Source organism: Rhinopithecus bieti, unplaced genomic scaffold (genome assembly GCF_001698545.2).
Source record: "Rhinopithecus bieti isolate Rb0 unplaced genomic scaffold, ASM169854v2 scaffold_5613, whole genome shotgun sequence".
Taxonomy (NCBI): Eukaryota; Metazoa; Chordata; class Mammalia; order Primates; family Cercopithecidae; genus Rhinopithecus; species Rhinopithecus bieti.
This window is the reverse complement of record NW_016804845.1, coordinates 525240-553188: the sequence shown is the minus strand read 5'-3', so window position 1 is coordinate 553188 and position 27949 is coordinate 525240. Positions and strand designations below refer to the sequence as shown.

General features: G+C 38.5%; 1 protein-coding gene across 2 annotated transcripts; it reads left to right on the top strand.

Moving 5' to 3' along the window:
* TARS1 (threonyl-tRNA synthetase 1) lies at positions 1 to 27005 on the top strand. Of its 2 annotated transcripts, none has more exons than XM_017870705.1 (19): positions 1 to 827; positions 4691 to 4771; positions 8203 to 8393; positions 12569 to 12692; positions 14218 to 14339; positions 14857 to 14974; positions 15268 to 15332; positions 15415 to 15493; positions 16537 to 16683; positions 17843 to 17941; positions 18969 to 19135; positions 20149 to 20311; positions 20416 to 20553; positions 20910 to 20987; positions 21151 to 21251; positions 21347 to 21451; positions 22994 to 23066; positions 25805 to 25919; positions 26489 to 27005. In XM_017870705.1, exons 1-19 carry the CDS (start codon positions 771 to 773, stop codon positions 26635 to 26637), a joined length of 2172 nt encoding a protein of 723 aa, XP_017726194.1. In that variant the 5' UTR covers positions 1 to 770; the 3' UTR covers positions 26638 to 27005. The 2 variants fall into 2 exon arrangements, with proteins under 2 accessions (XP_017726194.1, XP_017726195.1); XM_017870706.1 differs by lacking the exon at positions 1 to 827 and adding an exon at positions 910 to 928.
* The last annotated feature ends 944 nt before the right edge of the window (positions 27006 to 27949 follow it).

Below are 27949 nucleotides of genomic sequence, written 5' to 3'. Positions count from 1 at the left end.
TGGGTGAGCTTTATTGTATTTTTGCGGGCGCTATAGAAATGCTCCTCCAGGCAGTACAGATCAGCAGCGGCTAGCAGTGAAGAATGTTCAAGGAAGGGGTTGTCCCCGATCACTAGGACTCGGGGCTTGGGGAGTCTGGACTGCCATGAGGAAGGCTCGATTCACCACTACAGACAGGGAGCCAGAGACCTGGGTAGTGCCGAGAAGTCGGCAGTCGCGCCAGGTCAGGAAGCGCCGAAACCGCAGGAAACCCTGGACTCCATCCCTGAATTTGTTCCAGCGTCGACGATGGTATCCAGGTCGCCGAAAACTTCCCGGAAGTTTAGGCCAAGACTGACTTATTATCTACGGTGTCCGGGAAGGTCCATGATTGTGGGACATAAAGTCAGAAGGGAAGAAAGCGCACGCGCATTGGGGACTTGACACTGGAAAGCGTCCAGACCAAGGTCAGCGGAGAGTAGGCTTGTAGCTTCTGCAGTTGCTCCTCCTCACCCGCCACAACCTGATTTCCTAGACGGGCTCTGTCATCCAAAAGGATTTCCCATTGGCTTAGAGGAGGGAGGGCCCGTCTTCCCCCGTTATCCATTGGCTGCCCGTTCCGCCGCAAGTTGGGGGCGGGGTTAGGGCGCCTTTCGATTGCATCAGCTGGTCCAGCCGAGGCCAAGTGGCGCAAGCGCAGTGTTCCCGGGCGCTAGCCCACCTCCGACCCGCCTCTTTGCTCTTCGCTAGGCCATCGCTTTCGGGTTTTCTGATCGCTTCGTCGTTCGCCGATGTTTGAGGAGAAGGCCAGCAGTCCTTCAGGGAAGATGGGAGGCGAGGAGAAGCCGGTGAGCAGACCTGGTGGGACCCAGAGACCAGCTTGGGACTCTCGTGGCTGCAGACGCTACCCTCGCGGCGGGGGCAGGGAGCAGGAAGCAGGAAGCGGCCGGTACCGCGTGGGTCGGAGGAGTGGGGGACGGTGGGACTCATGGAAAGTCGGAACCCCCTTTGGGAACCGTTCATTCATAAATTAGGGTGGGGCCTTGCAGTTCATCTCTGGATCCATTCTCTTTACAGATGAGGAAACAGACCTTGATTGAGCGACTTGTTCAGAGCCTCACATCTACAATAGTTAGACGCGGAGACAGTATCAGAATCTTAGGCTTGGGGCTTCCAAACTTGGGTTTATGGCTTACTGTAAGCGGGAAACACATTGCAGAGCCTTATTTAATCCGTCTCCTAAGATCCTGCGGGGGTAAAGAGCTCCATTTTGAGGAAAGGAAAACCGAGTCCCTGAGATCTGACCCCAACTTGTCCAAGTTTGGGTGGTTAAGTATACATTTTGCCCGGCACTGAGCTGGGCGGTGCAGGTGGGAAGATGAATAGGGCCCAGTTCCCCGACTTTGAGGGCCTCACAGGCTGATGTGTAAGAGACAGGAAAACAGCCCTAGTGCTTTGTGATCAGCCGTGTGGTATTACAGAAGAGGAAGCTTAGGAGGGCTCTTTCGAATTGAGTTTGGAAGAATGATTTCACCAGGAAAACAGGCAGGACGGGGCTTCCCACATAAAGGTAGGGAAGGCAGTGAAAAGGGGCACGCAGGTGAATTGTCTTTCGGGTTGTTTGCAAGAGATATGCCAGAAGGGTTAAAGGAACAGCAGTCAGAAAGATCTTAGGCAACAAGGATGTTTGATACTTGTGTTCTATACATGAAGGATCTTAAGCGGGAAGATTGAATTTGTAAAAGTCACGCTGGCATCGGGGTAGAAGGTGAGGCCACATGCAGAAAACTGTTGTAATAGTCCAAGTGAGAAGTGGTGACATCTTGAGCTAAGGGAGCCTCTATCCCAAGTCTGTGACAAGACAAGTCACTTAAAAGCCAAAATTTTTTCTTGGTTGTCTACTCGGAATTGAATGGAGAAACTGCATATGGGCACATTCTAAACTAAGTAAATTTAATTCTAGATGATAAATGGTGACAATACATAGATTTTTTTTCACATAAAATGGTATTTTTACTGTTCTGTAACTTTTTTTTTTTGCTTAATAGGATGTGGTCAACAACTTTCCCTGTCCATAAATATTTTCCTGTACTATTCTTAATTGGACGTGATATGTATGGTTAACAAATATATACTTTTTCCTTCCTGTAATAGTTATACAATAGTTAATATTTATTTTGAGTACTAAGTATGGGTTTGGTACTGTATTAATGTATTCCGTGAATTAACTCATTCAGTCTTTTGTTTTGTTTTGTTTTGTTTTTTCCCTGTCGCCCAGGCTGGAGTGCAGTCGTGCCATCTGGGCTCACTGCAAGCTCCGCCTCCCGGGTTCACGCCATTCTCCTGCCTCAGCCTCCCTAGTAGCTGGGACTACAGGCCCCCGCCACCATGCCCTACTAATTTTTTTTTTTTTTTTTTGTATTTTTGGTAGAGACGGGGTTTCACCGTGTTAGCCAGGATGGTCTCGATCTCCTGACCTCATGATCTGCCCGCCTCGACCTCCCAAAGTGCTGGGATTACAGGCCTGAGCCACCGCTCCTGGCCTCATTCAGTCTTCTTAATAACGCTATGAACTGGGTTCTATTATTATCTCCGTTATACAGATGAGAAAGCAGGCATAGGAACAGTAACTTGCTCAAACCAAGTATCCCTTTCTTTTCCCCTTTCTCAAACCCAGTATCCTATAGCAAATACTAATAACCCCTGTGCTGTTCTGAGTGAGTCAGGGACAGATCATTCCTGAGAAAGGTAATTCTGTAGCTTCTGTTAACAATCCAGTTCTGTTTCCCAACTTAGGGGTTGAAATTTTAGATTACTTGTATGTAGATGTACATAACATATATACTCAGGGAAATAGAGAACAATTGCCCACTCTCTTCCCAGTGATGTAGAAAAGAGGTGATAGGCCTCAGGGTTCCAGAGAGACCTGTCGTAATGTCCCACCTCTACTACTTAATGATACAGGTGGGCAAGTTGCTTCTTTGAGCCAATGTTCTTGTTTATAAAACGGAGCTGTATTTAGAACCAGAAAAACTTTGTGATGATTGTCTCTCTCTCTCTGTCACTACCCCTATTCATTTGGCAAATGGTCAAAACCCAAATAATCTTATCAGAAATATAAAACTTATTTTATTATCTTTCCACTTTAAACCTGCACACACCTGCAATTTTCTTTTTACCCAGTATACTTGATTAGTTACCTCACTTCTACGGTATGACAAAGGATCTGTTGAATCTAAATGAACCTTCAAAGTTTATTAAATCCAGACTCCTGGGGTAGGGGGGAATTTTAGCTCAGCATGAAATTAGGAGTCATATTTTAAAACTAGGTTTTTTTTTAAATTATACAAGTAACACGTTTTATAGGATTTAAAAGACAATGACCAAAATGTCCATCAACTGATAAATGGATAAATAAGCAATGCAATATTATTTGATAATAAAAAGGTACAATGACAAGTATTGATACATGTTACAACCTGATGATCTTGAAATTATTATGCTAACTAAAAGAAGCCTGTCACAAAAGACCACATAATGTGTGATTCTATTTATATGAAATTCCTAGAATAGGCAAATCCATAGAAACAGAAACTAGATTAATGGTTGCCAGGGTCTGGAGTTGAAGGCAACAGGGAGTGAACTGCTAATGGGTACAAGGTTTCTTTTTGAGGGTGATAAAAATACTCTACAATTGATGGTAGTGATAGTTGCACAACAGTGAATACCTAAAAACCATTGAATTGTATACTTTACATGGGTAAATTGTATGGTATATGGATTGTATCTTAAAACTTTAAAAAACTAAAGGTCACAAGCATGCAAACTAAATAGAATCCCCCCCTCTACATTCCTGGCACAGGATTTATTACTTTAAAACTTTGTATGACTTCACTTACTTCTAATTGAAGCCTGTATTCCTTCCGGTAACTTTTAGTTCTTCTGTGAACATTAGTCTGTCTTACCTTGTATTACTTTCTAAAACAATCCTTCATTAATCAGCCTGGTTTAGTCATTTTTTCTCTCTTTAAATTTTAATGTTTCTGACAACAAGTTTATGTGTACACGTAGGACACATTGCCTCTATTCTCAAAATCCACCTGTTGAAATGCATTCCATCCTTTAAAGTTCTTACACTAGTCCTAGCTTGTTTGACGTCTAATCGTAGCACTGCTACTGTGTTCTTTTCTTTTCCGGGAGTTTCTCACACATGTATGCCTTACTTTCCCTGGAGAGACTAGGTTTACACATGGTAGGGATTGGGCCTTATATTTGCTTCTTCCATGGCTTTTGGTAGCACTGGTGGAATTCATGGGCATACTTTGTATTCAGTTGGTTTGTTTGTTTGTTTGTTTTTCCTGGAAATATGCTTATTGAGTCAACTGAATGCTTCCCTGTGGCCATATGTTTGGTATGTGGTCCAAGTAAACCTGAAGCGAGACTCACGGGTATAGTTAAAATAAAATAAATGAAATTTGAGGAGTTAAAACATCGTTAGTAACTCCTTCTTACTTTTTGAAGACTCATCTTTATTGTAGTTGTTAACCTGTCTTTGCCAGTGATGAAATTGTTCAGTCTTTCAATATCAGATTTCCATTTTTTAAGAATTCAATAACAAATACTAAAATAACATTCTCAACACTTTTGCTGGGGCATCGCAGGGTGGAGGTGTCACATTAGATTAAAATATAAAACGTTTTTGCTTATTTAGATTGGTGCTGGTGAAGAGAAGCGAAAGGAAGGAGGCAAAAAGAAGAACAAAGAAGGATCTGGAGATGGAGGTCGAGCTGAGGTAAAAGTTATCATCGCAGAGGGCTCTGTTATCAAAGGTTGGCAAATCACAGGGAACTTTCTGAGACTTTCTGAATGTGTAAGGATTCTAATGGTTTACATGGTGTTATAAGATGGTACTGGTTGGAAAAATCAGGAAGAAGAATTAGGAAAGGATAATCTGAGAGGGGAAAAAAGACTTTCAGTCTTTTGTTACTGTAAAAGGAAGCAACTGGCGTATGATTGTATAAGGTGATCTGATTGTGGGGTTGAATATAAAAATCAGAGAACAAAAGTTGAAGAGGAGACTGGTAATTATTCAGTTACCAGACGTGATGCTAGCTCTCTGATTATTTCATTACATGAGATGTTAAGGGAATAGAGGCTTGGTGTTTGGGCTTACACTGAATACAACAAAAACCAAAGAAAGCCAGTTTTGTGACTGCCTCCTTGCCCTTTCCATCTGGACCTGCCCTAGGGTTGGCTTCTAAGCCAGGACAGATTCCCCTTAAGGCCTCTCAAGTCTGGAGAAAATGCTTTCACTTCCCCAGGCTCACACCGAAAGGAACTGGCATATCAAAAGCCAACCCTGAATCAACCTGGTTCCTGAGTATTTTGCTTTTAGAGGCAGTTAAGCTTGTCTTTCTACTATATTTTTACTGCTGTGAACTGTGCTTCACTTTTCGCTTTAGTCATTAGAGCTGTTTTATTGGAGACTCTCTAGAAAGCTATCAGAAGGAAGAAGCACAAAGGAACAGCCTTTTTAGATAGCACAATAAGCTGGCTTTTAAGAGCCACCTTTACAAATGCTGCAATTACTAAATGTATAGTGCCATCATTTACTTTAGGGTAAGTTTATAGATGATCAAGTGTAGTGTTGCTTAGAACCTTACCTAACCATTTCTCTTACGGTTGATCAGTTGATCAGTCTCCCGACCATTTTACCCCACTGTAATTGTGAAGAAAATTGTTGATTGTGAATTTTAAAATTTGCAAGCAAATGGAAAAATGCATATGTTCCCTAATTTCTTTTTTATACTTTCAATACAAGCATACATGCTGTTCCATCACAGCTTGAGAATTGACCTGGAAATAAGACAAAGAATATAATTAGAAGACTCTTCTGAACAGATAATTTTAAGTGGGACATGTGATTATTTATGTTTAACCATTGGTCTGGAAAAAAGAGTGTACCGTGAACTGTCCAAGACCTTCGCCTTCCCCTCCAAGGGCAACATGCAGGTTTTATTCATCTCTGCAGTCACAGAGCCTGACACAGAGGGTATCTGTTGAATGAATGTTGAAGAAATTTTGACACGAAATTCTAATTGGGACATGCCAAGTGGCTATGATGATAAACTGCAGTTAAGATACAGAGGGTAGTGCTGGTGGGGAGGTTTATAATGATGCTTTAGAGTGGATGGAAGCAGGTACTGTGCATTAGTCTGAGGGATTCAGATTATCGTTGTAGAATGACAGGCTCTGAGCTTTTAGTTAATTCATGGATTCTTCACCATTGAAGATTATGGACCGTTGTGATAATTTGATGAAAAGCTCCCAAAGAACAACTGAATGACTAAAGAAAGGGAGGGACCGCTGTGGGTGGGAATTACAAGGATATTAAGGCCTGGTACAGTGGTGGGAGCCAACCACTTGAGACTGAGTGGGAGGATCACTGGGAGCCCAGGAGTTTGGACCTGAAATGCACTGTGAATGTGCCTGTGAATTGTCACTGCACTCCAGCCAGCCTAGGCAACATAGTGAAACCCTGTCGTTAAAGAAAGGAAGGAAGGAGGGAGGGAAGGAATTACTGGGCAGACAATGAATCTTTTTCATTTGATGTTATTTTCTATTATCTCCAGTCAGTTTTGTTCTGTTTCATTTTGTTTAAGACAGGGTCTCACTCTGTTGTCCAGGCTGGAGTGCAGTGGCCCGATCTTGGCTCACTTCAATCTCCACCTCCCAGGTTCAAATGATTCTTACGCCTCATCCCCACAAGTAGCTGGGACTACAGGTTGCGCCACCACACCTGGCTAATTTTTTATTTTTAGTAGAGATTTTGCCGTGTTGGCCAGGGTGGTCTTGAAGTCCTGGCCTCAAGTGATCCATCTGCCTTGGCCTCCCTAAGTGCTAGGATTACAAGAATGAGCTTGGTCAGTTTCTTAAGGATTAGATATTAGCTTGTACTCCTTTCAAATTGTGTGTTGATATATATGGAGACGTTTTGGTAGCATTATCAACATTGAACAAATGTTAAAATCTGTATTGCAGTAAGTCATTTTGTATTTGATAGATTGAAATTCATTTGAAGATAGAAAGTCATGGCAAAATTAAGCAATCTCCTCTTCACTGTTGTATACAGTGTTAATGTTCTTGTAATTTGAAGATGATAAATGCTGTAGATGTTAGTTCGACTGTTTTGTTACCACAGATTCACTGCCTTTTTGAAATGTTCCATAAATTATAGAGTCTCCGACAGTAGAGGAAGTCAGCTCTTTGATTGCTGTCTCTTTTTCTTTCTTTGCCAAACCTTTAGAAACCTAGATGGGTGTTTTATATAAAATATCTTTGTTAATTTTATCTACTAGAGAAAGTAGTAATATGCTATTTTATTATATTTGCTAATTACATATTCCAGGGTGATCATGGCATCTTTGAATTCAGTAAATACTTTCCTTGAAGGAGAGACCTTAAGTCAAATACATTTGTGATTGGTTGTGAGTGGACATATAGGCCGACCAGCTACACAGACCATCACCTGGACATGATTGAAACAAATGGAAAAGGCAGTTTATTGTTTTTATTTCCAGAATTGTTTATAGCTCTATTTGTAAAATAATTTTGTTAGAAAAGATCTTAAGAAGGCATCTTAAAAGAGAAAAGACCACTTGCTGTAAATAATAGCAAAATGGTAATTGTCAAGTCAGCATAACACTAGGGCATTTAGGCCAGGATGGTGGCGTATGCCTGTAATTCTAGCACTTTGGGAGGCTGAGGCAGGCAGATCACCTGAGGTTAGGAGTTCGAGACCAGCCTGGCCAACATGGTGAAACCCCGTCTCTACTAAAAATACAAAAATTAGCTGGGCGTGGTACCACGCTCCTGTAATCCCAGATACTCCTATAATCCCAGCTACTCGGGAGGCTGAGGCAGGAGAATCGCTTGAACCCAGGAGGCGGAAGTTGCAGTGAGCCAAGATCACGCCCTTGCACTCCAGACAAGAGTGAGACTTCGTCTGGAAAAAAAAAAAAGAGAAAGAATAGGGCATTTAATTCCTTCTTTTACCTTCATTTAGGACCAAATTGAGGTAATGCCGGGTGATTTTGGCAGTGTGTTTATTTACTACGTTGAATCAATTGTCGTGGGTTTCTGTATTTTTATTATTTCTTTCCCATTTCTAAATAGGAAAACAATATTTACTGATTATTTATTTCCTGATTTGTTGTCTTACAGTTGAATCCTTGGCCTGAATATATTTACACACGTCTTGAGATGTATAATATACTAAAAGCAGAACATGATTCCCTTCTGGCAGAAAAGGCAGAAAAAGATAGCAAGCCAATTAAAGTCACTTTGCCTGATGGTAAACAGGTTGATGCGGAATCTTGGAAAACTACACCATATCAAATTGCCTGTGGAATTAGGTATAAGCTACACCCATCATGACATTCTATAGTTTGTGGCCTAACTAAACTTCATTTTATTATCCTGCCATGTTTTATTCTTATAATATTTTATGTTACTATTCAGTGTTTTAATCTGTTTAATTTGGCCTACTTGGGATTTTTAAAAATCAAAATGATACAGAGCTATGTAGTCAAAATTCAAAGTTAATTTCTGAAAGAGTTCACTTTGGTCTTATGGGACATTGTATATTTTTAGTCTTACTATGATTATAAATGTTACAAAACTGAGTAGACGGTATTTACCTATTTTGACTTAAATGCCTTGGTTTTGAAGTTAAAAATGAAGCTAGATAATCTCACATGGAAAGGTTAAGAAACTTTATATGACACATGAAAAAAGTGTACTGTGAACGAAGGACTATTCCTAGTCTTAAAACTTTTATTCGGGTGGGAAGAAGTTATTTCAATTAAGTGAGAATTAGATGCATGTTTTGTAATAGGGGAGAAGTTTTCTTAATCTGATATGATTGGGATCAGTAATTAGTCAGTTTATCAAAATAATAATTGGTAAAACATATATATATGTCTTAAGCCAGATATTGGGAAACTATGGTCATAACCTGTTTGTGTACATCCTAAAAGCCAAAAATAAAAATGATTCTTACATTTTTTAATAGTTGGAAAAAATAAAACAACTAAAAAGAATATGCAGCAGAAACCATGTTTGGCCTGCAAAGTGTAAAATATTTGTGTGACCTTTTACAGAAAAAGCTTGCCAATCTTGGTCTTAAAACACTTCAACTTTAAATATGTGACTATATATGTATTTGCTAACTTTATATATATATATAAAAACAGTGAATATATATATATATGGCAAAGCTTTGGGGGATAGCGAGTGCTAATTAGAGTTCTTACATTATCTTAACACATTTGAGAAGTGGTCTGAGCGCAGAATCCTTGCAGATTTTCATGTAGTTGTAAAGTCACACCTAACTTGACAATATTTTTGTGTGTGTGACTTGGATTTATCAAGCCTTCTCAAACATTCAACTTGGTTTTCATAGAAACCATAATTCCTTCATTGTATTATTTTATAATTATGTATTTTTAAGTTTATTTATAATTGTTATGTATTGAAATGAACCCTTTGATCTCACCACATGAATTGTCATATGGTTGATTGTCATCAATTTTGTATTATTGAACCAAACACGTAAAAGAACAAGCACAAAAACAGTTTGGGGAACCAGCGTGGCTGATTCTTGGTAAGCCTATTATACAACTAGTAGAAGCAGAACCAGTTAGGCCTATGAGCCATGAGCCTCTACTGTACCACCGACATTGGTTAGTACTTTTTACAAAGTGAACAAAGTATTTCCATTCATTTGACAAGGGCTTCTACCTACAAGTACTTCTACCGTACTCCAAAGGAAGTAAACAGTTGTGATACCATGCAAGTTTCTATGTGAGAGCACAGAGAACTGGATAGACCTTTAAGTATCAGTTAAAGCTTTCATTTTAGAGATAATTTTGAAGGTCAGGTTGATTAAGAGATTCTTCTGTTGTCACACAATGAGATTGTAGCTGTGTCATTAAAATTTGGGCTTCTGTTAGTCTGGGAACCTTTTCCCCTACCTTCTACAACGTTGATCTAGATTATGTTGTAATTTATCAAGTCTTCAGTTGAAAAATATTTTTCAAGAACTATAAAATTCTAAATTGAATTACATAGCTGGGCACATTGGCTCACAGCTGTAATCCCAGCACTTTGGGAGGCCGAGGCAGGCAGATCACCTGAGGTTGGGAGTTCAAGACCAGCCTGGCCAACATGGTGAAACCCTGTCTCTACTGAAAATACAAAAATTAGCCAGGCATGTTGGCGCACACCTGTAGTTCCAACTACTTGGAGGCTGAGGTGGGAGGATAGCTTGAACCGGGGAGGTGGAGGTTGCAGTGAATGGAGATTGAGCCACTGTACTCCAGCCTTGGTGACAGAGCGAGAGACTCCATCGTGGAGGGGAAAAAAAAAAGGTCGAATTACATAAAACATTGATGGGCTTTAGCTCTGGAGTTAAGTCACTGATCTGCACTGAGAATACTTAGGAAATTTTTACAAAAGTCCAGAATAACTTTTTGTTCTGTGAAAAATTATAACATTGATAACAGGCTATTTAAAGATTCAGATAATTAGTGGTGAATATGAAAGGGAAGGACAAAAAAGACATGTTCCATTTGCATCAAAAGGTTTTTCTTTGAAGTTTTGTTTTGTTATAAATCCTTTTTTTTTTTTTGAGATGGAGTCTTGCTCTGTTGCCCAGTCTGGAGTGCAGCGGCACAATCTCGGCTCACTGCAAGCTCCGTCTCCTGGGTTCATGCCATTCTCCTGCCTCAGCCTCCCGAGTTGCTGGGACTACAAGCGCCTGCCACCACGCCTGGCTAATTTTTTGTATTTTTAGTAGAGACGGGGTTTCACTGTGTTAGCCAGGATGGTCTCGATCTCCTGACCTCGTGATCTGCCTGCCTCGGCCTCGCAAATCGCTGGGATTACAGGCGTGAGCCACCGCACCCGGCCATTTTGTTGCAAATCTTACAGATTATTTTACCCTTCTTTGAAAAATTGACATGATCCAGTATGGCCCCATCTGTAATCTACATTTTCAAAGTAACTCTATTCTTAGAATCTTGGGGCTCCATTTTGGATCGTAAGATAAAAGTCATGTTCTTCCCAAAGAATCTAGAGAATATGAGTAACCTTTTTATCAGTTCTTTAATCTCCTGAAAACTATTTTATACCAATATGATGAAATACATTTCTGTCTGCCAAATTCATGTTATGTTTTGTGAAATGCATGTATTTATTTTATTGGCTCCATCTGATCTCAGGAGGAAAGAAAACATTGTCTATAACCTATGGTCAAGTTAGTAGGAGTATTGAAAATAGAAAGGGGTTTGTTGTTTACCTTCTGTTTGTTTCTTCTTTCTTGATCCTTAAATAGGAGAAGTTGTATACATTTGGTTGTAAACCCTTATACATAGAGAACCACCAGCACAGCAAGCCCAGCTAGCTTAAAGCCTTCTAGTGGTAGGTTTCTTTGAGATTTACAGTGTAAAAGGTGTATACTTTTTCTTCACAATGTAGAGTATTGCCTACCGTCGTTGAGATGTCCAGGCTGTTATCGACTATTATTTCTCTAGCTGTGCATTTAGATGTATAATCTGGCTCACCTTACTCAACTCTGCTCTAGTCACACAGCTTCCTGCATAAACATTTCTTCACTTGCACCTCTGCTTGCATCTGTGGCCATTCCCTCATCTGGAATGCCATGGACCCCCCCACTTTCTTCCTGTGAGTGCTTTATCCTCAATGCCTTTCCAGATGACTCTGTCCTGTGCTGCTTTGCCTCCTCAGAACTCCTGTGGCTTTTACATTCTGTGTGTGCTCTGATATTTCATCATTTGATACTTTTATGTTTGATATTGTATATTGGGTGTGTAATATTTTTACTCACATTATGAAAAGTTTATTAAATAATCTTTCATTTTACCTCTATATTATAAATATTATCATCTTAGGCATTTGCAGAATTTATTCTGAGGTTAGCATTGTCTGTCAAAGAAAGGATCTGGTGTACATTTTAAGCAAGAAGAGGAACAGAGAAGTTATTTAGTAGGCCCTTTTTTGCCCCCCTCTTTGGAGTCTAAATAGCTTACCTTTGTAGAAAGAGAAAGGTGGGTGTATTAAGAGAAAGCTGGGTGTGGTGACTGGTGCCACTTGTCCCAGCTACTCTGGAGGCTGATGTTGGAGGATTGCTTGAGGCCAGGAGGCCAGCCTGGGAAACATAGTAAGACCCTGTCTCTAAAAAATTAAAAAAAAAAAAAAAAAACTTATTTGTTGGAGAAATTAAGATTAATCAAACCATTGGCAATTGATCATGCTTATTTACCATAGTTGCCATATCTGCTTAAACAAGAGGCATTCACTGTCAAATGATAATGTTCTGCATTTTCAGGATATTCCAGTTACATTCTTAGGTACATTTTTGGAGTTTGTTGTTTTTATTATTATATTTCAGAAAATAGAGATACATCAATAAAAGAATCAATACGTAATAAAAATAGTGTTTATTTTCCTGTTTTCAAATTAGATTCTTGTGTTCTTATATATGTGTGGACATTTTTTTTCTTTTAAGTCAAGGCCTGGCCGACAGCACCGTTATTGCTAAAGTAAATAATGTTGTGTGGGACCTGGACCGCCCTCTGGAAGAAGATTGTACCTTGGAGCTTCTCAAGTTTGAGGATGAGGAGGCTCAGGCAGTAAGTTGCTGATTTAGTATTCATTGAATTTTAGGATGCAGATTCATGTTTGCATCAGTTCAGTCCTGCTGCGATTGGGTGGCAAACAGTTATTGCTGTCTCATTGTCATATTTGAAATCTTCATTTTGTCCTTCATTTAGGGAACATAATAAAAGTGCTTGCCTTAGAAAATAAAGAGGTGAAGCTGAATAAGTCTTTTCATTACTAGACACTTCAATAGGGAAAATGTTTTGGGAATTTTATTAAACATTGATTAAACAAGTAAAAATTGTTTTCTAAACTGTGAACACTATTTTATTTTGTTTTAATTTTTTTTTTTTTATGATGGAGTCTCGCTCTGTCACCCAGACTGGAGTGCAGTGGTGTGCTCTCGGCTCACAGCAACCTCTGCTGCCCAGGTTCAAGTGATTCTCCTGCCTCAGCCTCCCGAGTAGCTGGGATTATAGGAGCACGCGATCACGCTTGGCTAATTTTTGTATTTTTACTAAAGATGGGGTTTCACCGTGTTGGCCAGGCTGGTCTCGAACTCCTGACCTCAAGTAATCTGCCCACCTCAGCCTCCCAAAGTGCTGGGATTATAGGTGTGAGCCACTGCGCCTGGCCTCTAAACTATGAACATTTTAGCAAGATACGTACATTTGACAAATAAATTTGAACCTTACTTCAAAGCACTCCCTTTATTGGACAATTTCTGTATTTTTTTCTGTATCTTTTTCGTCTTAAGATGCAAAGCTGCTGGATAACACTATAAAAGTCAACCTGCATTTGATGACAAGATTTTCTTTTTAATTCTTCATGGCTGTGTATCATATAAGGAGAAACAAAGTATTTTGTTTTAGTGATGATTGTTCACTTATGTATGTGGATTAGTGGTTTTCAAATGTATTTTGGAGTCCTCAAGTTTCTTATGAGAATTTTTTAATGTCACTTTGGTACCTTAATACTAAATCTTGAAAACATTGCTTTGGGTGTATTCTGACGCATCCCAGTGATTACTTTAAAACCAAGTACTGCCATTTGTTTTCAGTGTACAGATGTTTGTCCTTATGTTTTGTCGTTGTGTTGTGGGGTCGGGTTTTGGGCCAGTAACAATGTGTAATTTCTAAGTGATGTTCCATAGCCAGCTAAAGACCAGATCACAGTGTCTGAGACATGGTGCTTTGGGCACATTGACTCAATAGAACCTGGGCCATTGCAGTCAATGAGATAGTCACGTTGTGAGAGCAGTTGTTTTCAGAGAGCAAAATCAATGCTGTTTAATTAGTGATGGCAAGTTCAGTTTAATTTGTTTGAAAACAGCTAAACCAGATGATTTCCAAAATAAAAATACACTTTAGTAATTGGAAGCCTTTTGAATTACTTTGGCTATGGATAGAAACACACGGTAGTTTACAGATTTAGAAATTTAGGATTTTATATATTGGGTTTACTTGTAATAAATATTATGTCTCTTTCAGACAACTACATTAATTGACAACTTGTACGCCAAGACTCAGACCATGCCATTTTTCTTTAAATTTTCAGGTGTATTGGCACTCCAGTGCTCACATAATGGGTGAAGCCATGGAAAGAGTCTATGGTGGATGTTTATGCTATGGTCCGCCAATAGAAAATGGATTCTATTATGACATGTACCTCGAGGAAGGGTAAGCTGTCAACTAGATAAAGAAAACTGAAGTCAGTGACTATGGATTCATAAGTTATTTTTAGAGTCCTCAGGAAAGGAGAAATGATACAGCTTTCACTGCTTCTTCATCACGTATGCTCATTATCAGTACTTGAAATGTTGCAATTTACTTGAAGTAATAGAAGATTTAATGAGACCTCTGTTATAGATTGATGGAGGTAGAGTCCTAAGGTGTTTTGGGAAATTCAGGGACACTGGTCCTCCCCTCTCCTTTAAAACCTGGTGATAGAGTTGTGGGAAGGGGTCACTAGTGAGAAAGGTCTCCATGGATGACCAAGGTAGAAGCCACTGAAAATATAAAATGTAAAATTACTTATGAAAATGTTTTGTTTAGCATTCTAAGATATGATGCAATAGTCTAATTTTTTAATATTAAAATCCTTGAAGTATTCCAAATATTTTTTCTAAATAAACATTTTTTGAAGCCATGGTGTGATTCAAATGGAATGAAAAGACTATACTTTCTTCTCCTTCAGGGGTGTGTCCAGCAATGATTTCTCTTCTCTGGAGTCTTTATGTAAGAAGATCATTAAAGAAAAACAAGCTTTTGAAAGACTGGAAGTTAAGAAAGAAACTTTACTGGCAATGTTTAAGGTAAATTGAACCATAATGTGTGGCCCCCACCATTAATATCATTTATTCATGTTAGTTGAAGTGACAGCACTGGAGTTCAGTGTACTAAGCCGAAGCGTATTTGGTTCTTTAGAAAACATTAAGTATTTTATTATTTTATTTCACTTTTTTCCCTAGCAAACCATTCCTTCAACATGTTTTTAAAACATGAAATATCAACATTTATATTCATACAGTGCTACATTTTATCCATAGTACTTAGAAGTAAAAATTCAAGGACAGTCTTTTAAAAGAATGATTTTTCCTGTTTTCAGTACAACAAGTTCAAATGTCGGATATTGAATGAAAAGGTGAATACTCCAACTACCACAGTCTATAGGTGAGAATATTAGATGTCATTAAATGTATCTGGTATGTATGTCATTTTGTGTTTGTTAAAACTCCTTTCATTTTATGTTTAGGTGTGGCCCTTTGATAGATCTCTGCCGGGGTCCTCATGTCAGACACACGGGCAAAATTAAGGCTTTAAAAATACACAAAGTAAGCAATGTAACTTTAAAGACTATGTGAATGCATCTGTCTAGAATAGATATGTGTTTAAACTTTCACTGATTTCTCTTGACCATTTTCTGCTGCACATGAAACGATGGTGTTTTCTCATGCTGTCTATTAACTGGGAGCTGTATGCTATCAGGTTTATTATAATTGAAATCCCTCAAGGGGTGACTGACTTGCTGTCATTACCAGAGCAAGCCCAGGGGATGGAGGTTTTACAACATCATACAGCATAGGCCATCCTGGCTCTATAAAAGCTTTGAGACTCACTAGGAGTACGTGCTTTTGCCCTTTGTATGTCTAAATTAATAATTTCCCAAGTTGTTCTTTTTAACAGAACCCAGTTTTATACTACTTCATAAACATTTTGTGGAGGTTATTAAAATGCACTTTAAATCAAGAGAATAATTGAGTCATTTCAAGATTTTTTTTATTGGCTCATTTCTATTTTTGCTCAATCATTTCGTGAGAAATGCCTTTGCAGGCAAAGTAATGTTTGTGGAATTGTGGTTAAGTATCTAGGGGTGGGCAGTTTTAAGGGTGTTGGGGTGTAGAATGGGTCTCACTGTGTTACCCCAAAAAGACAGAGTGGAGGACCACTTGAGCCTGGGAAATGAGGTTGCAGTGAGCGGAGATCATGCCACTGCACTCCAGGCTCAAGCGGTCCTCCCGCCTCAGCCTCCTGAATAGCTGTAACCGTAAGCGCACACCACCATGCCTGGGTAATTTTCCTTTTTTTTTTTTTTTTTTGCAAAGAACAGGGTCTCCCTGTGTTGCCGAGGCTGGTCTCAAACACCTGGGCTCAAGCAATCCTCCTGCCTCTGCTTCACAGAGTGCTAGGATTATAGGCGTGAGCCACTGCACCCACCTGCAGATTGAGGGACGGGCATTTTCGAGGGAAGTAAACAGCCAGCTTTGTGCTGCAGAATGAGTAACTACTCTAACAAGGCCTCAAAGCAATTGGGAGTTAAAATAAGTGAGATGTTTACAAATTTGAATGTTGTTTCATGGTTAATCCTTGTTTTCAGAATTCTTCCACATACTGGGAAGGCAAAGCAGATATGGAGACTCTGCAGAGAATTTATGGCATTTCATTCCCAGATCCTAAAATGTTGAAAGAGTGGGAGAAGTTCCAAGAGGAAGCTAAAAACCGAGATCATAGGAAAATTGGCAGGGTATGTTCAAGAACAGTGATGTGTCTAGACTGAGTTTTTTTCAACTTCATTTGAAGTTTGAAATTTAGCTGTATGAAGTACTAGGAATCTTGTTTTGAAGAGATGCTGTAGCTTTTTAGTAACTGGTGCTATGTCCTGTACGAACTATACTTACTTACTGATTGTCCACATTATCTGCCTGGAGTGATCTCAGTACCACACAAAAATGCATTTGAACTACTTTTATTCAGAACAAACGCTGATGATCTACAGTTTTCTGTAAAAGAAGTATAACAGCTTCTCATAGAGCTGGGAGAACTAGACTTTGGAAACCATCTAGTCTCACTGACTCATTTAAAATGTGGAACAGAGTCCCACAAAGATTAACCTACTTGTTGCCCAAGGTAACACAGCGTGTCACACGCAGATCCTGTGCTGTCATTTCCTCTACCCATCATCTCTGTTACTGCTGAATGTCCTCTAAACTGGAAGTTAGGCTAGATAAAACATTCCTCCCTAAAATAGGCTCTCTGTGCCAGGGGTCCTTGACTGTTAGGTTATGAAGCTTGAGCTGAAGCTAGCAGCCAGTGCCTTGCACCCCTGACTATCTGACATTCCAGCCATGAGGCAGCCAGCAATGATTGGTGGGCCCTTCCCTGAGGGCTTTTGGGGACTTGGTGAGGGGGATGTTGGGCAAGGAGGTAGGAGGGTGTGTTTCTTTCACTGTGACCCAAAGTCAGCCAACTTTTATCAGCATCTATTTCATTATCAGTGTCTTTTTCCCAGTCTCCTTCCTGACACTCCTATTAAGAAAATAAATAAATAAATAAAATGAGAAAAACTTCCAGATCTTGGAGCTTTAAGGAATTAAGAACCATAAGAGGTACTGCGGTGGATAGAGAACTGAGGGACCCTTCCTCACTGCCACTGTTGGGGAAACTTGACTGGATTGAGGAATATAACAAGCAGGGCACGTGTTACACGTCTGCCAAATTGTAGATCAGCTGCAATTCTGTACCACCAGAAACACTGACATGGTTTCTTTGATTCAGGGTTGGCACTGATTGAAATATGGGACATCATGACCATATTCTGAGCTCAAGAACACTGTAATTCATGTATATATACACACACACATACATGACGTACATGAACATTCTTTTGCTTTTCTTTTACCCAGGACCAAGAACTATATTTCTTTCATGAACTCAGCCCTGGAAGTTGCTTTTTTCTGCCAAAGGGAGCCTACATTTATAATGCACTTATTGAATTCATTAGGGTAAGTCATATTTGTTGCTTTCTTCTTTAGATTTAGGGTATATGATCATTTTTATTAAATAAGGTCTACTAAAAAGAAAGATAATCTCTATTTGAGAAGAAATGTATAAAACAATAAGTAAAAGTAGAAGTCTGTGGCCTCATAAATCATCCCTAGTAGTTGATTTTGCCCATATACATATGGAAGCTGGTGAGCTTGAAGGGGCACCTGTGGTCCTTGACACAGGAGCTCTGTGCCCTCTTTGACTTTGATCATTGATTTCTATTTTCTTTGAAAAAACGGTTTTTACATTGCTTTTTTTCTTTGTAAATTATGAAATGTTTCAAGTATAACTTTATAGAGAATAGTATATCCAATATCTTGTGTACTTACTACCCAAATTTAACGAAGATTCATTTTGAGCTATATTTGCTTTTTTTTTGTTCACAATATTAAAAAAAAAATAATTGTTTAAAAAGCCTCTCTTTAGGACCCAGTTTTGATCCATATACCTCCATATACTGCTATATATACCCATATACTGGTATACCATATGCCAGCTTTCTAGAAGAAACTACTGTTTTGAAGTTGGCATGGATTCTTTTTGTCCATGTTATTTACATCTAGCCCATGTATGTGTACCCTTAAATTATTTATGTATGTATGTGTTACATATAGGAAGCCTTATTGTGTATCAGACTGTCTTGTGATTTATTTTTATAGACATACAAATCCAGTTTATTTTCATGTGCTACATATTATTTTGTTATGTAACTACCACAATGTGCTCAACCCTTTTCTGATGGATGCTGATGTATAATTGTCCCTTATTATCAGCCATGTGCAGTAGCATTGCTTTTATAAGCCTCCTTATGTACATGTGCCAAGAGTTTTCTCTTCGGTATATACTTAGAAGTGGGATTTCTCAATCATGGCATGTGTGCATCTTTCTCATGAGAGAGTATAAAATCTCTCTTTTAAGTTTTTACTCCCACTTGAAGTATGAGCATTTATTTGCCTACGCATGTTTCTGTTTATTTTCTATCAGAGTGAATATAGGAAAAGAGGATTCCAGGAGGTAGTCACCCCAAACATTTTCAACAGCCGACTCTGGATGACCTCGGGTCACTGGCAGCACTACAGTGAGAACATGTTCTCCTTTGAGGTGGAGAAGGAGCTGTTTGCTTTGAAACCCATGAACTGCCCAGGACACTGGTATTCGGCAGCTTTGAATTTCTACTGAAGATTTTCACATGCTACAATTCATCCTGGGTTCTTCTCTCCTTTAACAACATTTTCATTAAAAACAAATTATGTGATCAGAAGAGCATTTAAAGGCAACATCATTGTTGTATTATATCTTCTGTGCCTCATTAGATCCCCAGATCTGTTTTTTTTTTTTTAAGAGGTCTTCCAACTGGAGTGCTGGGACTGCAGACGTATGCCACCATGCCCAACTAATTTTTAAAATTTTTTTTCTATAGAGATGAGGTCTTGCTATGTTGCTCAGCCTGGTCTCAAACTCCTGGCCTCAAGCTATCCTTCCACTTTGGCCTCCCAAAACTCTGGGATTACAGGCATGAGCCACTGTGTCCCGCCAGATCTCCAGATCTATGGGCATTCAGTAATGGTACTGGGATCATAGCAATGACCAAGGCAGAATATAAAAGAGGAAGATGGAATATGGGGGTGTAACAAATTATCTAGTGTGTTGTTGTTTTTAAAGAAACTTGTTCTGTCAAAACCTGCTAATGACTCAGCATTCTGGAAAATGTTCCTCGTCATGAGGCCGCTCTACTTTCTATCTTTGAAAGTTGGGTGAAGAACAGCTTAAGGGAAGACACAGGAGAGCTGTGGATACAGGTAACTCAGTGTCCACAGCAACTACTAGCCAGGCATGGAGGGCAGAGGAGGTGAGAGAAGAATCTTTGTGAAGAAGCTGTATTATAGGCCAGGACATCAACTAAGTTCCTTCTTAATTTTCCCAGATTCTTCAGTTGTTGGAATACATTTTTTATTCCTCACTGTGGTTCATTGAATTATAACTTATTTGCTATTTTATTCATGCAAATGCTTTTACTGCTGTATGAAGCCCAGCATTTGAGAAATGTTGCTTGGATGGACAGCTAGAATCAGTGGCTTTTTGACAACATTTCATGTAATTAAATGTAACATTACACAAGCAGTTTTATTCTTAAGTGTCCGTGGACTTTTCTTTTTCTCTTCAGCCTTATGTTTGATCATCGGCCAAGGTCCTGGCGAGAACTGCCTCTGCGGCTAGCTGATTTTGGGGTACTTCATAGGAATGAGCTGTCTGGAGCACTCACAGGACTCACCCGGGTACGAAGATTCCAGCAGGACGATGCTCACATATTCTGTGCCATGGAGCAGGTATGAAACCCTGGGGAATAAAATACTTTGAAAGAAGTGTCAAGAAAGTCAAGGAAAATAACTACTGTTTCTTTTTTCTTTTTTTTTTTTTTTTTAATTTAAAGATTGAAGATGAAATAAAAGGTTGTTTGGATTTTCTACGTACGGTATATAGCGTATTTGGATTTTCTTTTAAACTGAACCTTTCTACTCGCCCGGAAAAATTCCTGGGAGATATTGAAGTATGGGATCAAGCTGAGAAAGTAAGTGGTCTTTTTCAGCATGCTTTTGAATACTGTTTGAGATTGGCTTGTTCCGAGATGTAAGAAAGCCAAGCCTCTTTAAATGGATAAAAGGAAATTGGAAGTGGTTCCTAGGTTTGAGTAAGCTGGTTTTTTTCTTTGTGTATTTTAGAAATGGTTGAATGTTTTAATGGCTTTTTTCAGTTATCAAGCTATAAGCTTTAAAAAGGGGTTGGTGTGAGCGTATGTTCAGGTGGACAAAATTCTAAAGCAGAGAATATTGATCTATGAAAGTAATTACTGTATTTTTAGTCTCAAATTAGGCTGGAGGAAGGGAAATTGCGATTAAAAAAAAAATCATTTTGCTTTATCCTCAGCAACTTGAAAATAGTCTGAATGAATTTGGTGAAAAGTGGGAATTAAACTCTGGAGACGGAGCTTTCTATGGTCCAAAGGTGAGCACTGAAGTATATTTGGATAATATGATTTTCACTTGTGGATGAAGAAGATAGGGCTTCGAAATAAGTTGGAAAAAAAGAAAAATCAGCCCTAATCCAACTATTGAACTCCACATTAGTATCACTGGCATTTTATAATAACCCAGTCTTTGCTTCTTAGATTGACATACAGATTAAAGATGCGATTGGGCGGTACCACCAGTGTGCCACCATCCAGCTGGATTTTCAGTTGCCCATCAGGTTTAATCTTACTTATGTAAGGTGAGTTTCTGGTGTCTGCTCTGAATGTTCTCCAGGAATATATAGGGGAAAATATATATATATGATAAGGCAAAACAAATTCTTTTTCTTTGTAGCCATGATGGTGATGATAAGAAAAGGCCAGTGATTGTTCATCGAGCCATCTTGGGGTCAGTGGAAAGAATGATTGCTATCCTCACGGAAAACTATGGGGGCAAATGGTAATTTTTGTCTTTTTTTTTTTTTCTTTTTTCTGATTAGTATAAATTGGCTACAAGAAATGTCTACTTTTTGATTTAATTATCAGATGGAAAGGGAGAATGATTGCAGTCAGTTGCTTCTAACTAATGACAAGTGTTCACTAAAAAATAAGGAATCATAATCTAAACACAGACTTTTTATGCTAGTAGTAATTACTTTAATTCCAGAACTTGGTTTGTTTGAATGTTGTGTAATACTTTCTAATTAGGAATTAGTATTCTGTTAAGAAGTATACTTACTGTTTTGGATGCTTTTCTGGTGACTTTGTTTTGGGATTTAGATGGCTTTGCTGGTTTTACGTAGATAAATGAGGAGGCTTATGGCTTTTTCGTTCAGCCTTGCTAATCATAACAAGCAAGTATTTTGACATCTTTTAATAGCCAAGCGTTTTTTAAAACAGATGCCCAACTGATCAACATCTTGTGATTCGTTTCTATGAGGTTACGTTTTTGTTGGCAAGATACATGGCCACATAACTTTCATCTTACTTCTTAAGCAGTTTTTTTCTGGACTCGCAATGCATTTGAAAGCAGCACAGGGTTATAAAAGCACCCATGTGTAGAGCCTTCCATATTAATCATATTGATTTAAAACTTTTGTAGAATGATGTACATTGGTTTAATCTTACATTACTGTCATTTCAGTTTTATTTGAACTTGGTTACTTCAGAAATTAGAACAGTTTTTCATACTGGTCAATGATATAAGATAATCTCTTTAGATTTCTCAAAGTCAGATAAAATGTGAGACACATGCTCTATAAGGTACTTCAAGAATTAAGGGAGTCCTCAGCTAATTGCTCTGCTAAACTTGTTGTAGGTGGGGAAAAGTCCATGATTAGGGTAGAATTTAGTGCCTACTTTAGCCTTTTGCCTGATATAACAGAACAACTGAAAATAGAGGAATGATGGAGAGAAACATTAGCCTGATGTTTGCAGCATCAGAAGCATTTGACACTTGAATTGCTTCAAAGGAAGAATTGGATGGGCTTATTTTTTAATAAGTAGTGAAAACTCTCATTTTTACCAAATGCCATAACCAGTTATTATCAGTTACAATTTGCTGAGTGGTGCAAAATGGATTTTGAATAAACTGAGGACACTGTGTCCCCATGAAGAATAAGTAATAAAATAGTCGAACAATTAATCACTACATGCAGTTATTAAATAATTTGATACCCCCTCTCACAGCCAATACACAGTGTTTTGTGATGTATTAAAGTGTGAGGCATAGTCCTATCCTCAACTGGTTTTGCTATCCGCTTAGCAAGACAAATCGTAGTTACAGACTTTCCTTATGTAGGGGTAGTTTTCTTCTCCTGCATCTCCTCGCCTTAATCTTTATTGGATAGGTTTTTTCATTTTGGGGTTTTTTAAGCCAAGTTTTAAAAGTAGTCCTTACATATTCCAGGAAAAGATACTTAAGAGTAGACTAAGAAATATGCTGTCCCTGTTTAGTGAATGTGCCCACATCTACACTGAGTATTTTTATTCTCTTTCAAAGGCCCTTTTGGCTGTCCCCTCGCCAGGTAATGGTAGTTCCAGTGGGACCAACCTGTGATGAATATGCCCAAAAGGTAAGCCTTAGATGTGAATTTTCTTTCAACTTAATATCTGTTAAGCTTTTCAGATCACATAAGCCCTTTATTCTTGGTGAATCAAGCTGTTGTGATGTAGAGAAATGTTACTATTTTTAATCTTTGTTAAGCCTGAATAGATTATGTTTCTTCTGTAGTGCTTTTCTACATGATTCCATAATCAGAAGACATATTTGGATAGTGTTTTAGGTACACTTGTATATCTTATTGTATTTGTTTTAAGAGATGGGATCTCTCTCTTGCCCCAGCTGGAGTGCAGTGGTACAATGCCTGGCTCACTGTAACCTCAAACTCCTGGGCTCACGCAGTCCTTGCACCTCGGCCTCCCAAGTAGCAGTGACTACAGGCAGGAGCCGCCATACCCAGTTACGCTTGTATATTTTAGTATTTAGTATTTTAGAAAACCAAATTAGCAAATATCAGGTACTTCAGTATGATAGGTAAATTCCAGTTCAAAATACAGTTGAAGCTGCTCTTTGACTCAAAGAGTAATTTTGCTTCATTTTAATGTAAATTTCTTTAGCTGTTTGAAACTTTTTTCCAGGTTAGTAGCATAGCAGACCAATGTCTTGTCCCTACCCCCAAAAAACTTAACCAACAAATGTATAACCATTCATAACTTCACTTTAAAGCATATAACAATCTGTTCTGCTGTAGTGAAAATTCCATAGTAAGGAATTTCAAATTATTAAAAGTTGATCAGTGAACAATACTATAACATCAAAACTATCCTGTCTCCATACCATCAGAATAAACCACACTCAGGTCTTAATTACCCTTAAGAAATAAATGAACTTGAGCATGGAGATGCATACCTGTAGTCCCAGCTACTTGGGGGCTTGAGGCAGGAGGATCTTTGAGGGTTCAGAGTGTGATGATTGTGCTTGTGAGTAGCCACTGCATTCCAGCCTGAGCAACATAGTGAGACCCCATCTCTTAAAAAAAAAAAAATGAAGTGAACACTAAACCGTCTAGTAGATAAACCATTCAGACTATTCCTATTACTGTTACTGTACACAGTAGTTTTAGTTACAAATGATGAGAATCAAAGTTATGTTCCATGGTTGAGTGCACTTTGTCTTATTTGTATGTGAAAGCTCACACAGTAGGAAAAAGTTCTGTATTGGTTAACTGAGTTCTCAACTGGAGACATCACTGACTTCCCCACTTCCCTTTGGGGGTCAGGTGACATTCCAGATTATGTGGTAAGTTTTTCATTTGTGGGGAGAGAAGACGGGGCAGTACTCCTGATACCTAATAACTGTAGAGCAGACATGTTAAACACCCTGTAATTATCAGGCCACTTCCCCAACTGCAGAATTGCCCATCTCACATGCACACACAGGACCCGTGTTGAGAAAAATGAAAAAACTGATGCTTTATGCTTTAAAGTAGTTATAAGTTGAAGATGTAGACCTGTCTTGGCATTCTAAAATTCTGTAACGACCCTTCTGAAATGGGTGTTACAAAATTTCAACAGGTTAATTGGTTTGTGATCACTATGGCTTAAAAATCTAGTTAATATGCTAAAGCTTGTGCACAGTATAGGCAAAGTCACTTAGATTGTTTCAAAAAGTATACCTTATAGAAATAAACATTTGACATACATAAATAACCCTTGGTTTACACATAACTCGCATTTGAGAAATGAATGTGTTGTAGATCATTTAGAATCCTTTTCAATCAAAAATTGAAAGAAATATTTTGTCACCTAGGTCAACCGGAGAATGCTGGTTTTACGGGTGATTCTTAAGTAGAGTATGATAGTTAACTGTTTCACCTTCAGCTGTGCTTAAGATGTTTTCCTGGAAAAATTCCTTCTGCTTTCTGACCAGGATTTCCAGAAACTCTGACCCTTCTTCTAAGTGGTCTGGGTGGAATTGTGGTGGTAATTCTGCTAGTCGACAGTATAACTTCTGTGTCTACAAAAAGATGATAGGCAGTCACTGCTCACACTGGCTTTTCGTGAAAGCCCAAGGGTACTGTCCCTATGGCAGAGATGAGGAAGGAACACCAGCTTCCTCCAACTCTCCTGTTCTTCCTTTGGGTTAATGGCCACTGTAAAGAAACAGTTTTCTGCCAGGTGTGGGGTGATTTGAATGTAAAATGCCCAACTCTCATAGCAGGTTGAACAGAAACATTTTTTTAGACTCGTTGTTACTTTGTTCTAATCTAAATTACTTTTAGACTATTAAATATTATTCTATTTTGAAGTTAAGGGACTTAATGCCTGTGATAACCTGATAAACTTTCTGATACTCAGAAGTTAAATTCAGTTGAAGATCATTTCTTTCAGGTGTTGATCATGTGATCTTTTTCATATCTGTAATCTGAGGTTCATATGAAAATGATAGTGAAATAAAATCATTTAGGTCTTTTTGTCATGTTAATAGGTTATCAGGTTAATGGGAAGTTTAATCTAGTTGATGTATAATTAATAAAATGTAATCTAGTGTATTACTTTTTTGGAAAGGAAGAATACTGAAGACATTGTTTACTTAATACACATGACCTGAGGTAATAAAGAGGAGCTGGCCTTTTTCTCAAAAGCGGGGGAAAAATGGCAGTGAATCATATTATCTAAGACAGTTTTGCCAGCTTTAAATTCCTGGAAGTTCACCCAGGAAGTCTTGATCCCTGTGTTCAGTAAAATCATGTAACATCAAAATATAATTCTAATTTTAGATCTGACAAATTCTGTATCTCTGTTACAATAGGTACAGCAACAATTCCACGATGCCAAATTCATGGCAGACATTGATCTGGATCCAGGTTGTACATTGAATAAGAAGATCCGAAATGCACAGTTAGCACAGTATAACTTCATTTTAGGTAAGAATGGAAACTTACCAAAGAAAATTTGCCAGACATCAGGAAAATCTACTGAAACCTTGAGACAGACTTAAGTGAATTGTAATCAAGAATTTATTTAGTTTCTTCCAGTCCTGATTTTTTTCTATTATATATTTTAATACATAATAACTATAAAATAGGCTCATGCATACATACTGGTTTTTTTTTTTTTTCACTTAAATAATCATGGATGTTTGTGAAAAAATATTTTGCTATTATAACAAGGATGAAGACACATTATTTTAAATACATCTGTTTGATTACTTTCTCAAGATAATTCCTCATGTGGAATTACTTGAAAAAGGTATTCATGATGTTTAGGGTTTTATTATTTTTTTAAGTTGTCTAGATTGACTCAATAAGCACAGTAGTTTTAGATATTGCAAAGAGTTTCTTTTAAATATTAATACATGGTCACTTGCACCTTTTAATGTATCAGAAGCTATGGGGTAGCTTTTGGATCCTAGGATCATTTCTTTTCAGATGTTCAGTGTGAATCCTTCCATATCTTAGATTAAGTCTGACAAAGCTTTGTGTGTTTGTTTCAGTTGTTGGTGAAAAAGAGAAAATCAGTGGCACTGTTAATATCCGCACGAGAGACAATAAGGTCCACGGGGAACGCACCATTTCTGAAACTATGGAGCGGCTACAGCAGCTGAAGGAGTCCCGCAGCAAACAGGCAGAAGAAGAATTTTAATGAAAAAATTGCCCAGATTGGCCCCATGGAAAAGGAGGAGCAGTGTTTCCATAACATTGACTTTGTACTCTGAAAACGTCAATTTATGTTGAACTTGGAGGAGTTTGGCAGAGTCCGAGTAGGTCAACCTGCAGGCGTAACTATTTTTGACCTAGTCAGTTTTTAAACAATGTGCATTTGAAGGAGTTAATTAAAAGAGAGCCAATAAAATGATTTTACTCATTCAGTATCTGAGGACTGGAAATGCTTTAGTATAATGAGGGAGAACTTTTTTGTAAATTTAATGCAATTGAAAAAGTTTTAAATTCAATTAAGATAACTAGAATTGGATTATGGTGTAAAAATAAAAAAAAAATTTATTCACATAAGTTTCAGGACTACTCTGTCCCTCTCATGTACACATACATGCCTGAGACAAATCATGTGGTTCAGTATTTATCTTCACAGTTTTACAGCAAATATGATGCAGGGTGGGTAGAGACAGGGTAGGTCTGCAGCATCATAATGCTGTTCATAAACTGGATGTGAGCTGGGTGCTGGCTTCTCAGAGGATAAACACCTTTGGGAGTGTCATTTTTACTTAATGTTGGACACCTTTTCAAACAAAAACTACCATGGATTTATTATAAAGTAGATTTGACAAATGTTTAAAATAAAACATGAGTCTTCAGAGAAATATCCATTTATGGCAGACTGTTCTGGACCATAGAATCACTTGTTTTACAAATTCCCTACTTTCTCATAAGGGATCATTTTCAAAATCTTCTACCAATAAATGATGATTGAGAGGACAGCACAAAGTAAATAATTTCTTATGTGGATAAATATTCATTCCTCCGTGATATAATGATGTTTTAAAAGCAACATCTTTTATTATTTTTTTTGAGACAAGATCCTTTGTCGCCCAGGCTGGAGTGCAGTGCCACGATCTCGGCTCACTGCAACCTCAGCCTCCCAAGTAGCTGGGACTACAGACATGTGCCACCTTGCCTGGCTAATGTTTGTATTTTCTATAGAGATAGTTTCATCTTGTTGCTCAGGCTGGTATCAAACTCCTAGATAAAAGAGATCCACCTGCCTCCGCCTCCCAAAGTGCTGGGATTACAGGCATGAGCCACCACGCCCAGCCTAAAAAGCAACATCTTGTCAGTGCTATAATCTCAAAGAGCTTGTTTGCAAGGTGTGATGGTTAATACTAGGTGTCAACTTGATTGGATTGAAGGATGCCTTTATTGTTTCTGGGTGTGTTTGTGAGGGTGTTGCCAGAGAGACTGACATTTGAGTCAATGGCCTGGGAGAGGCAGACACACCC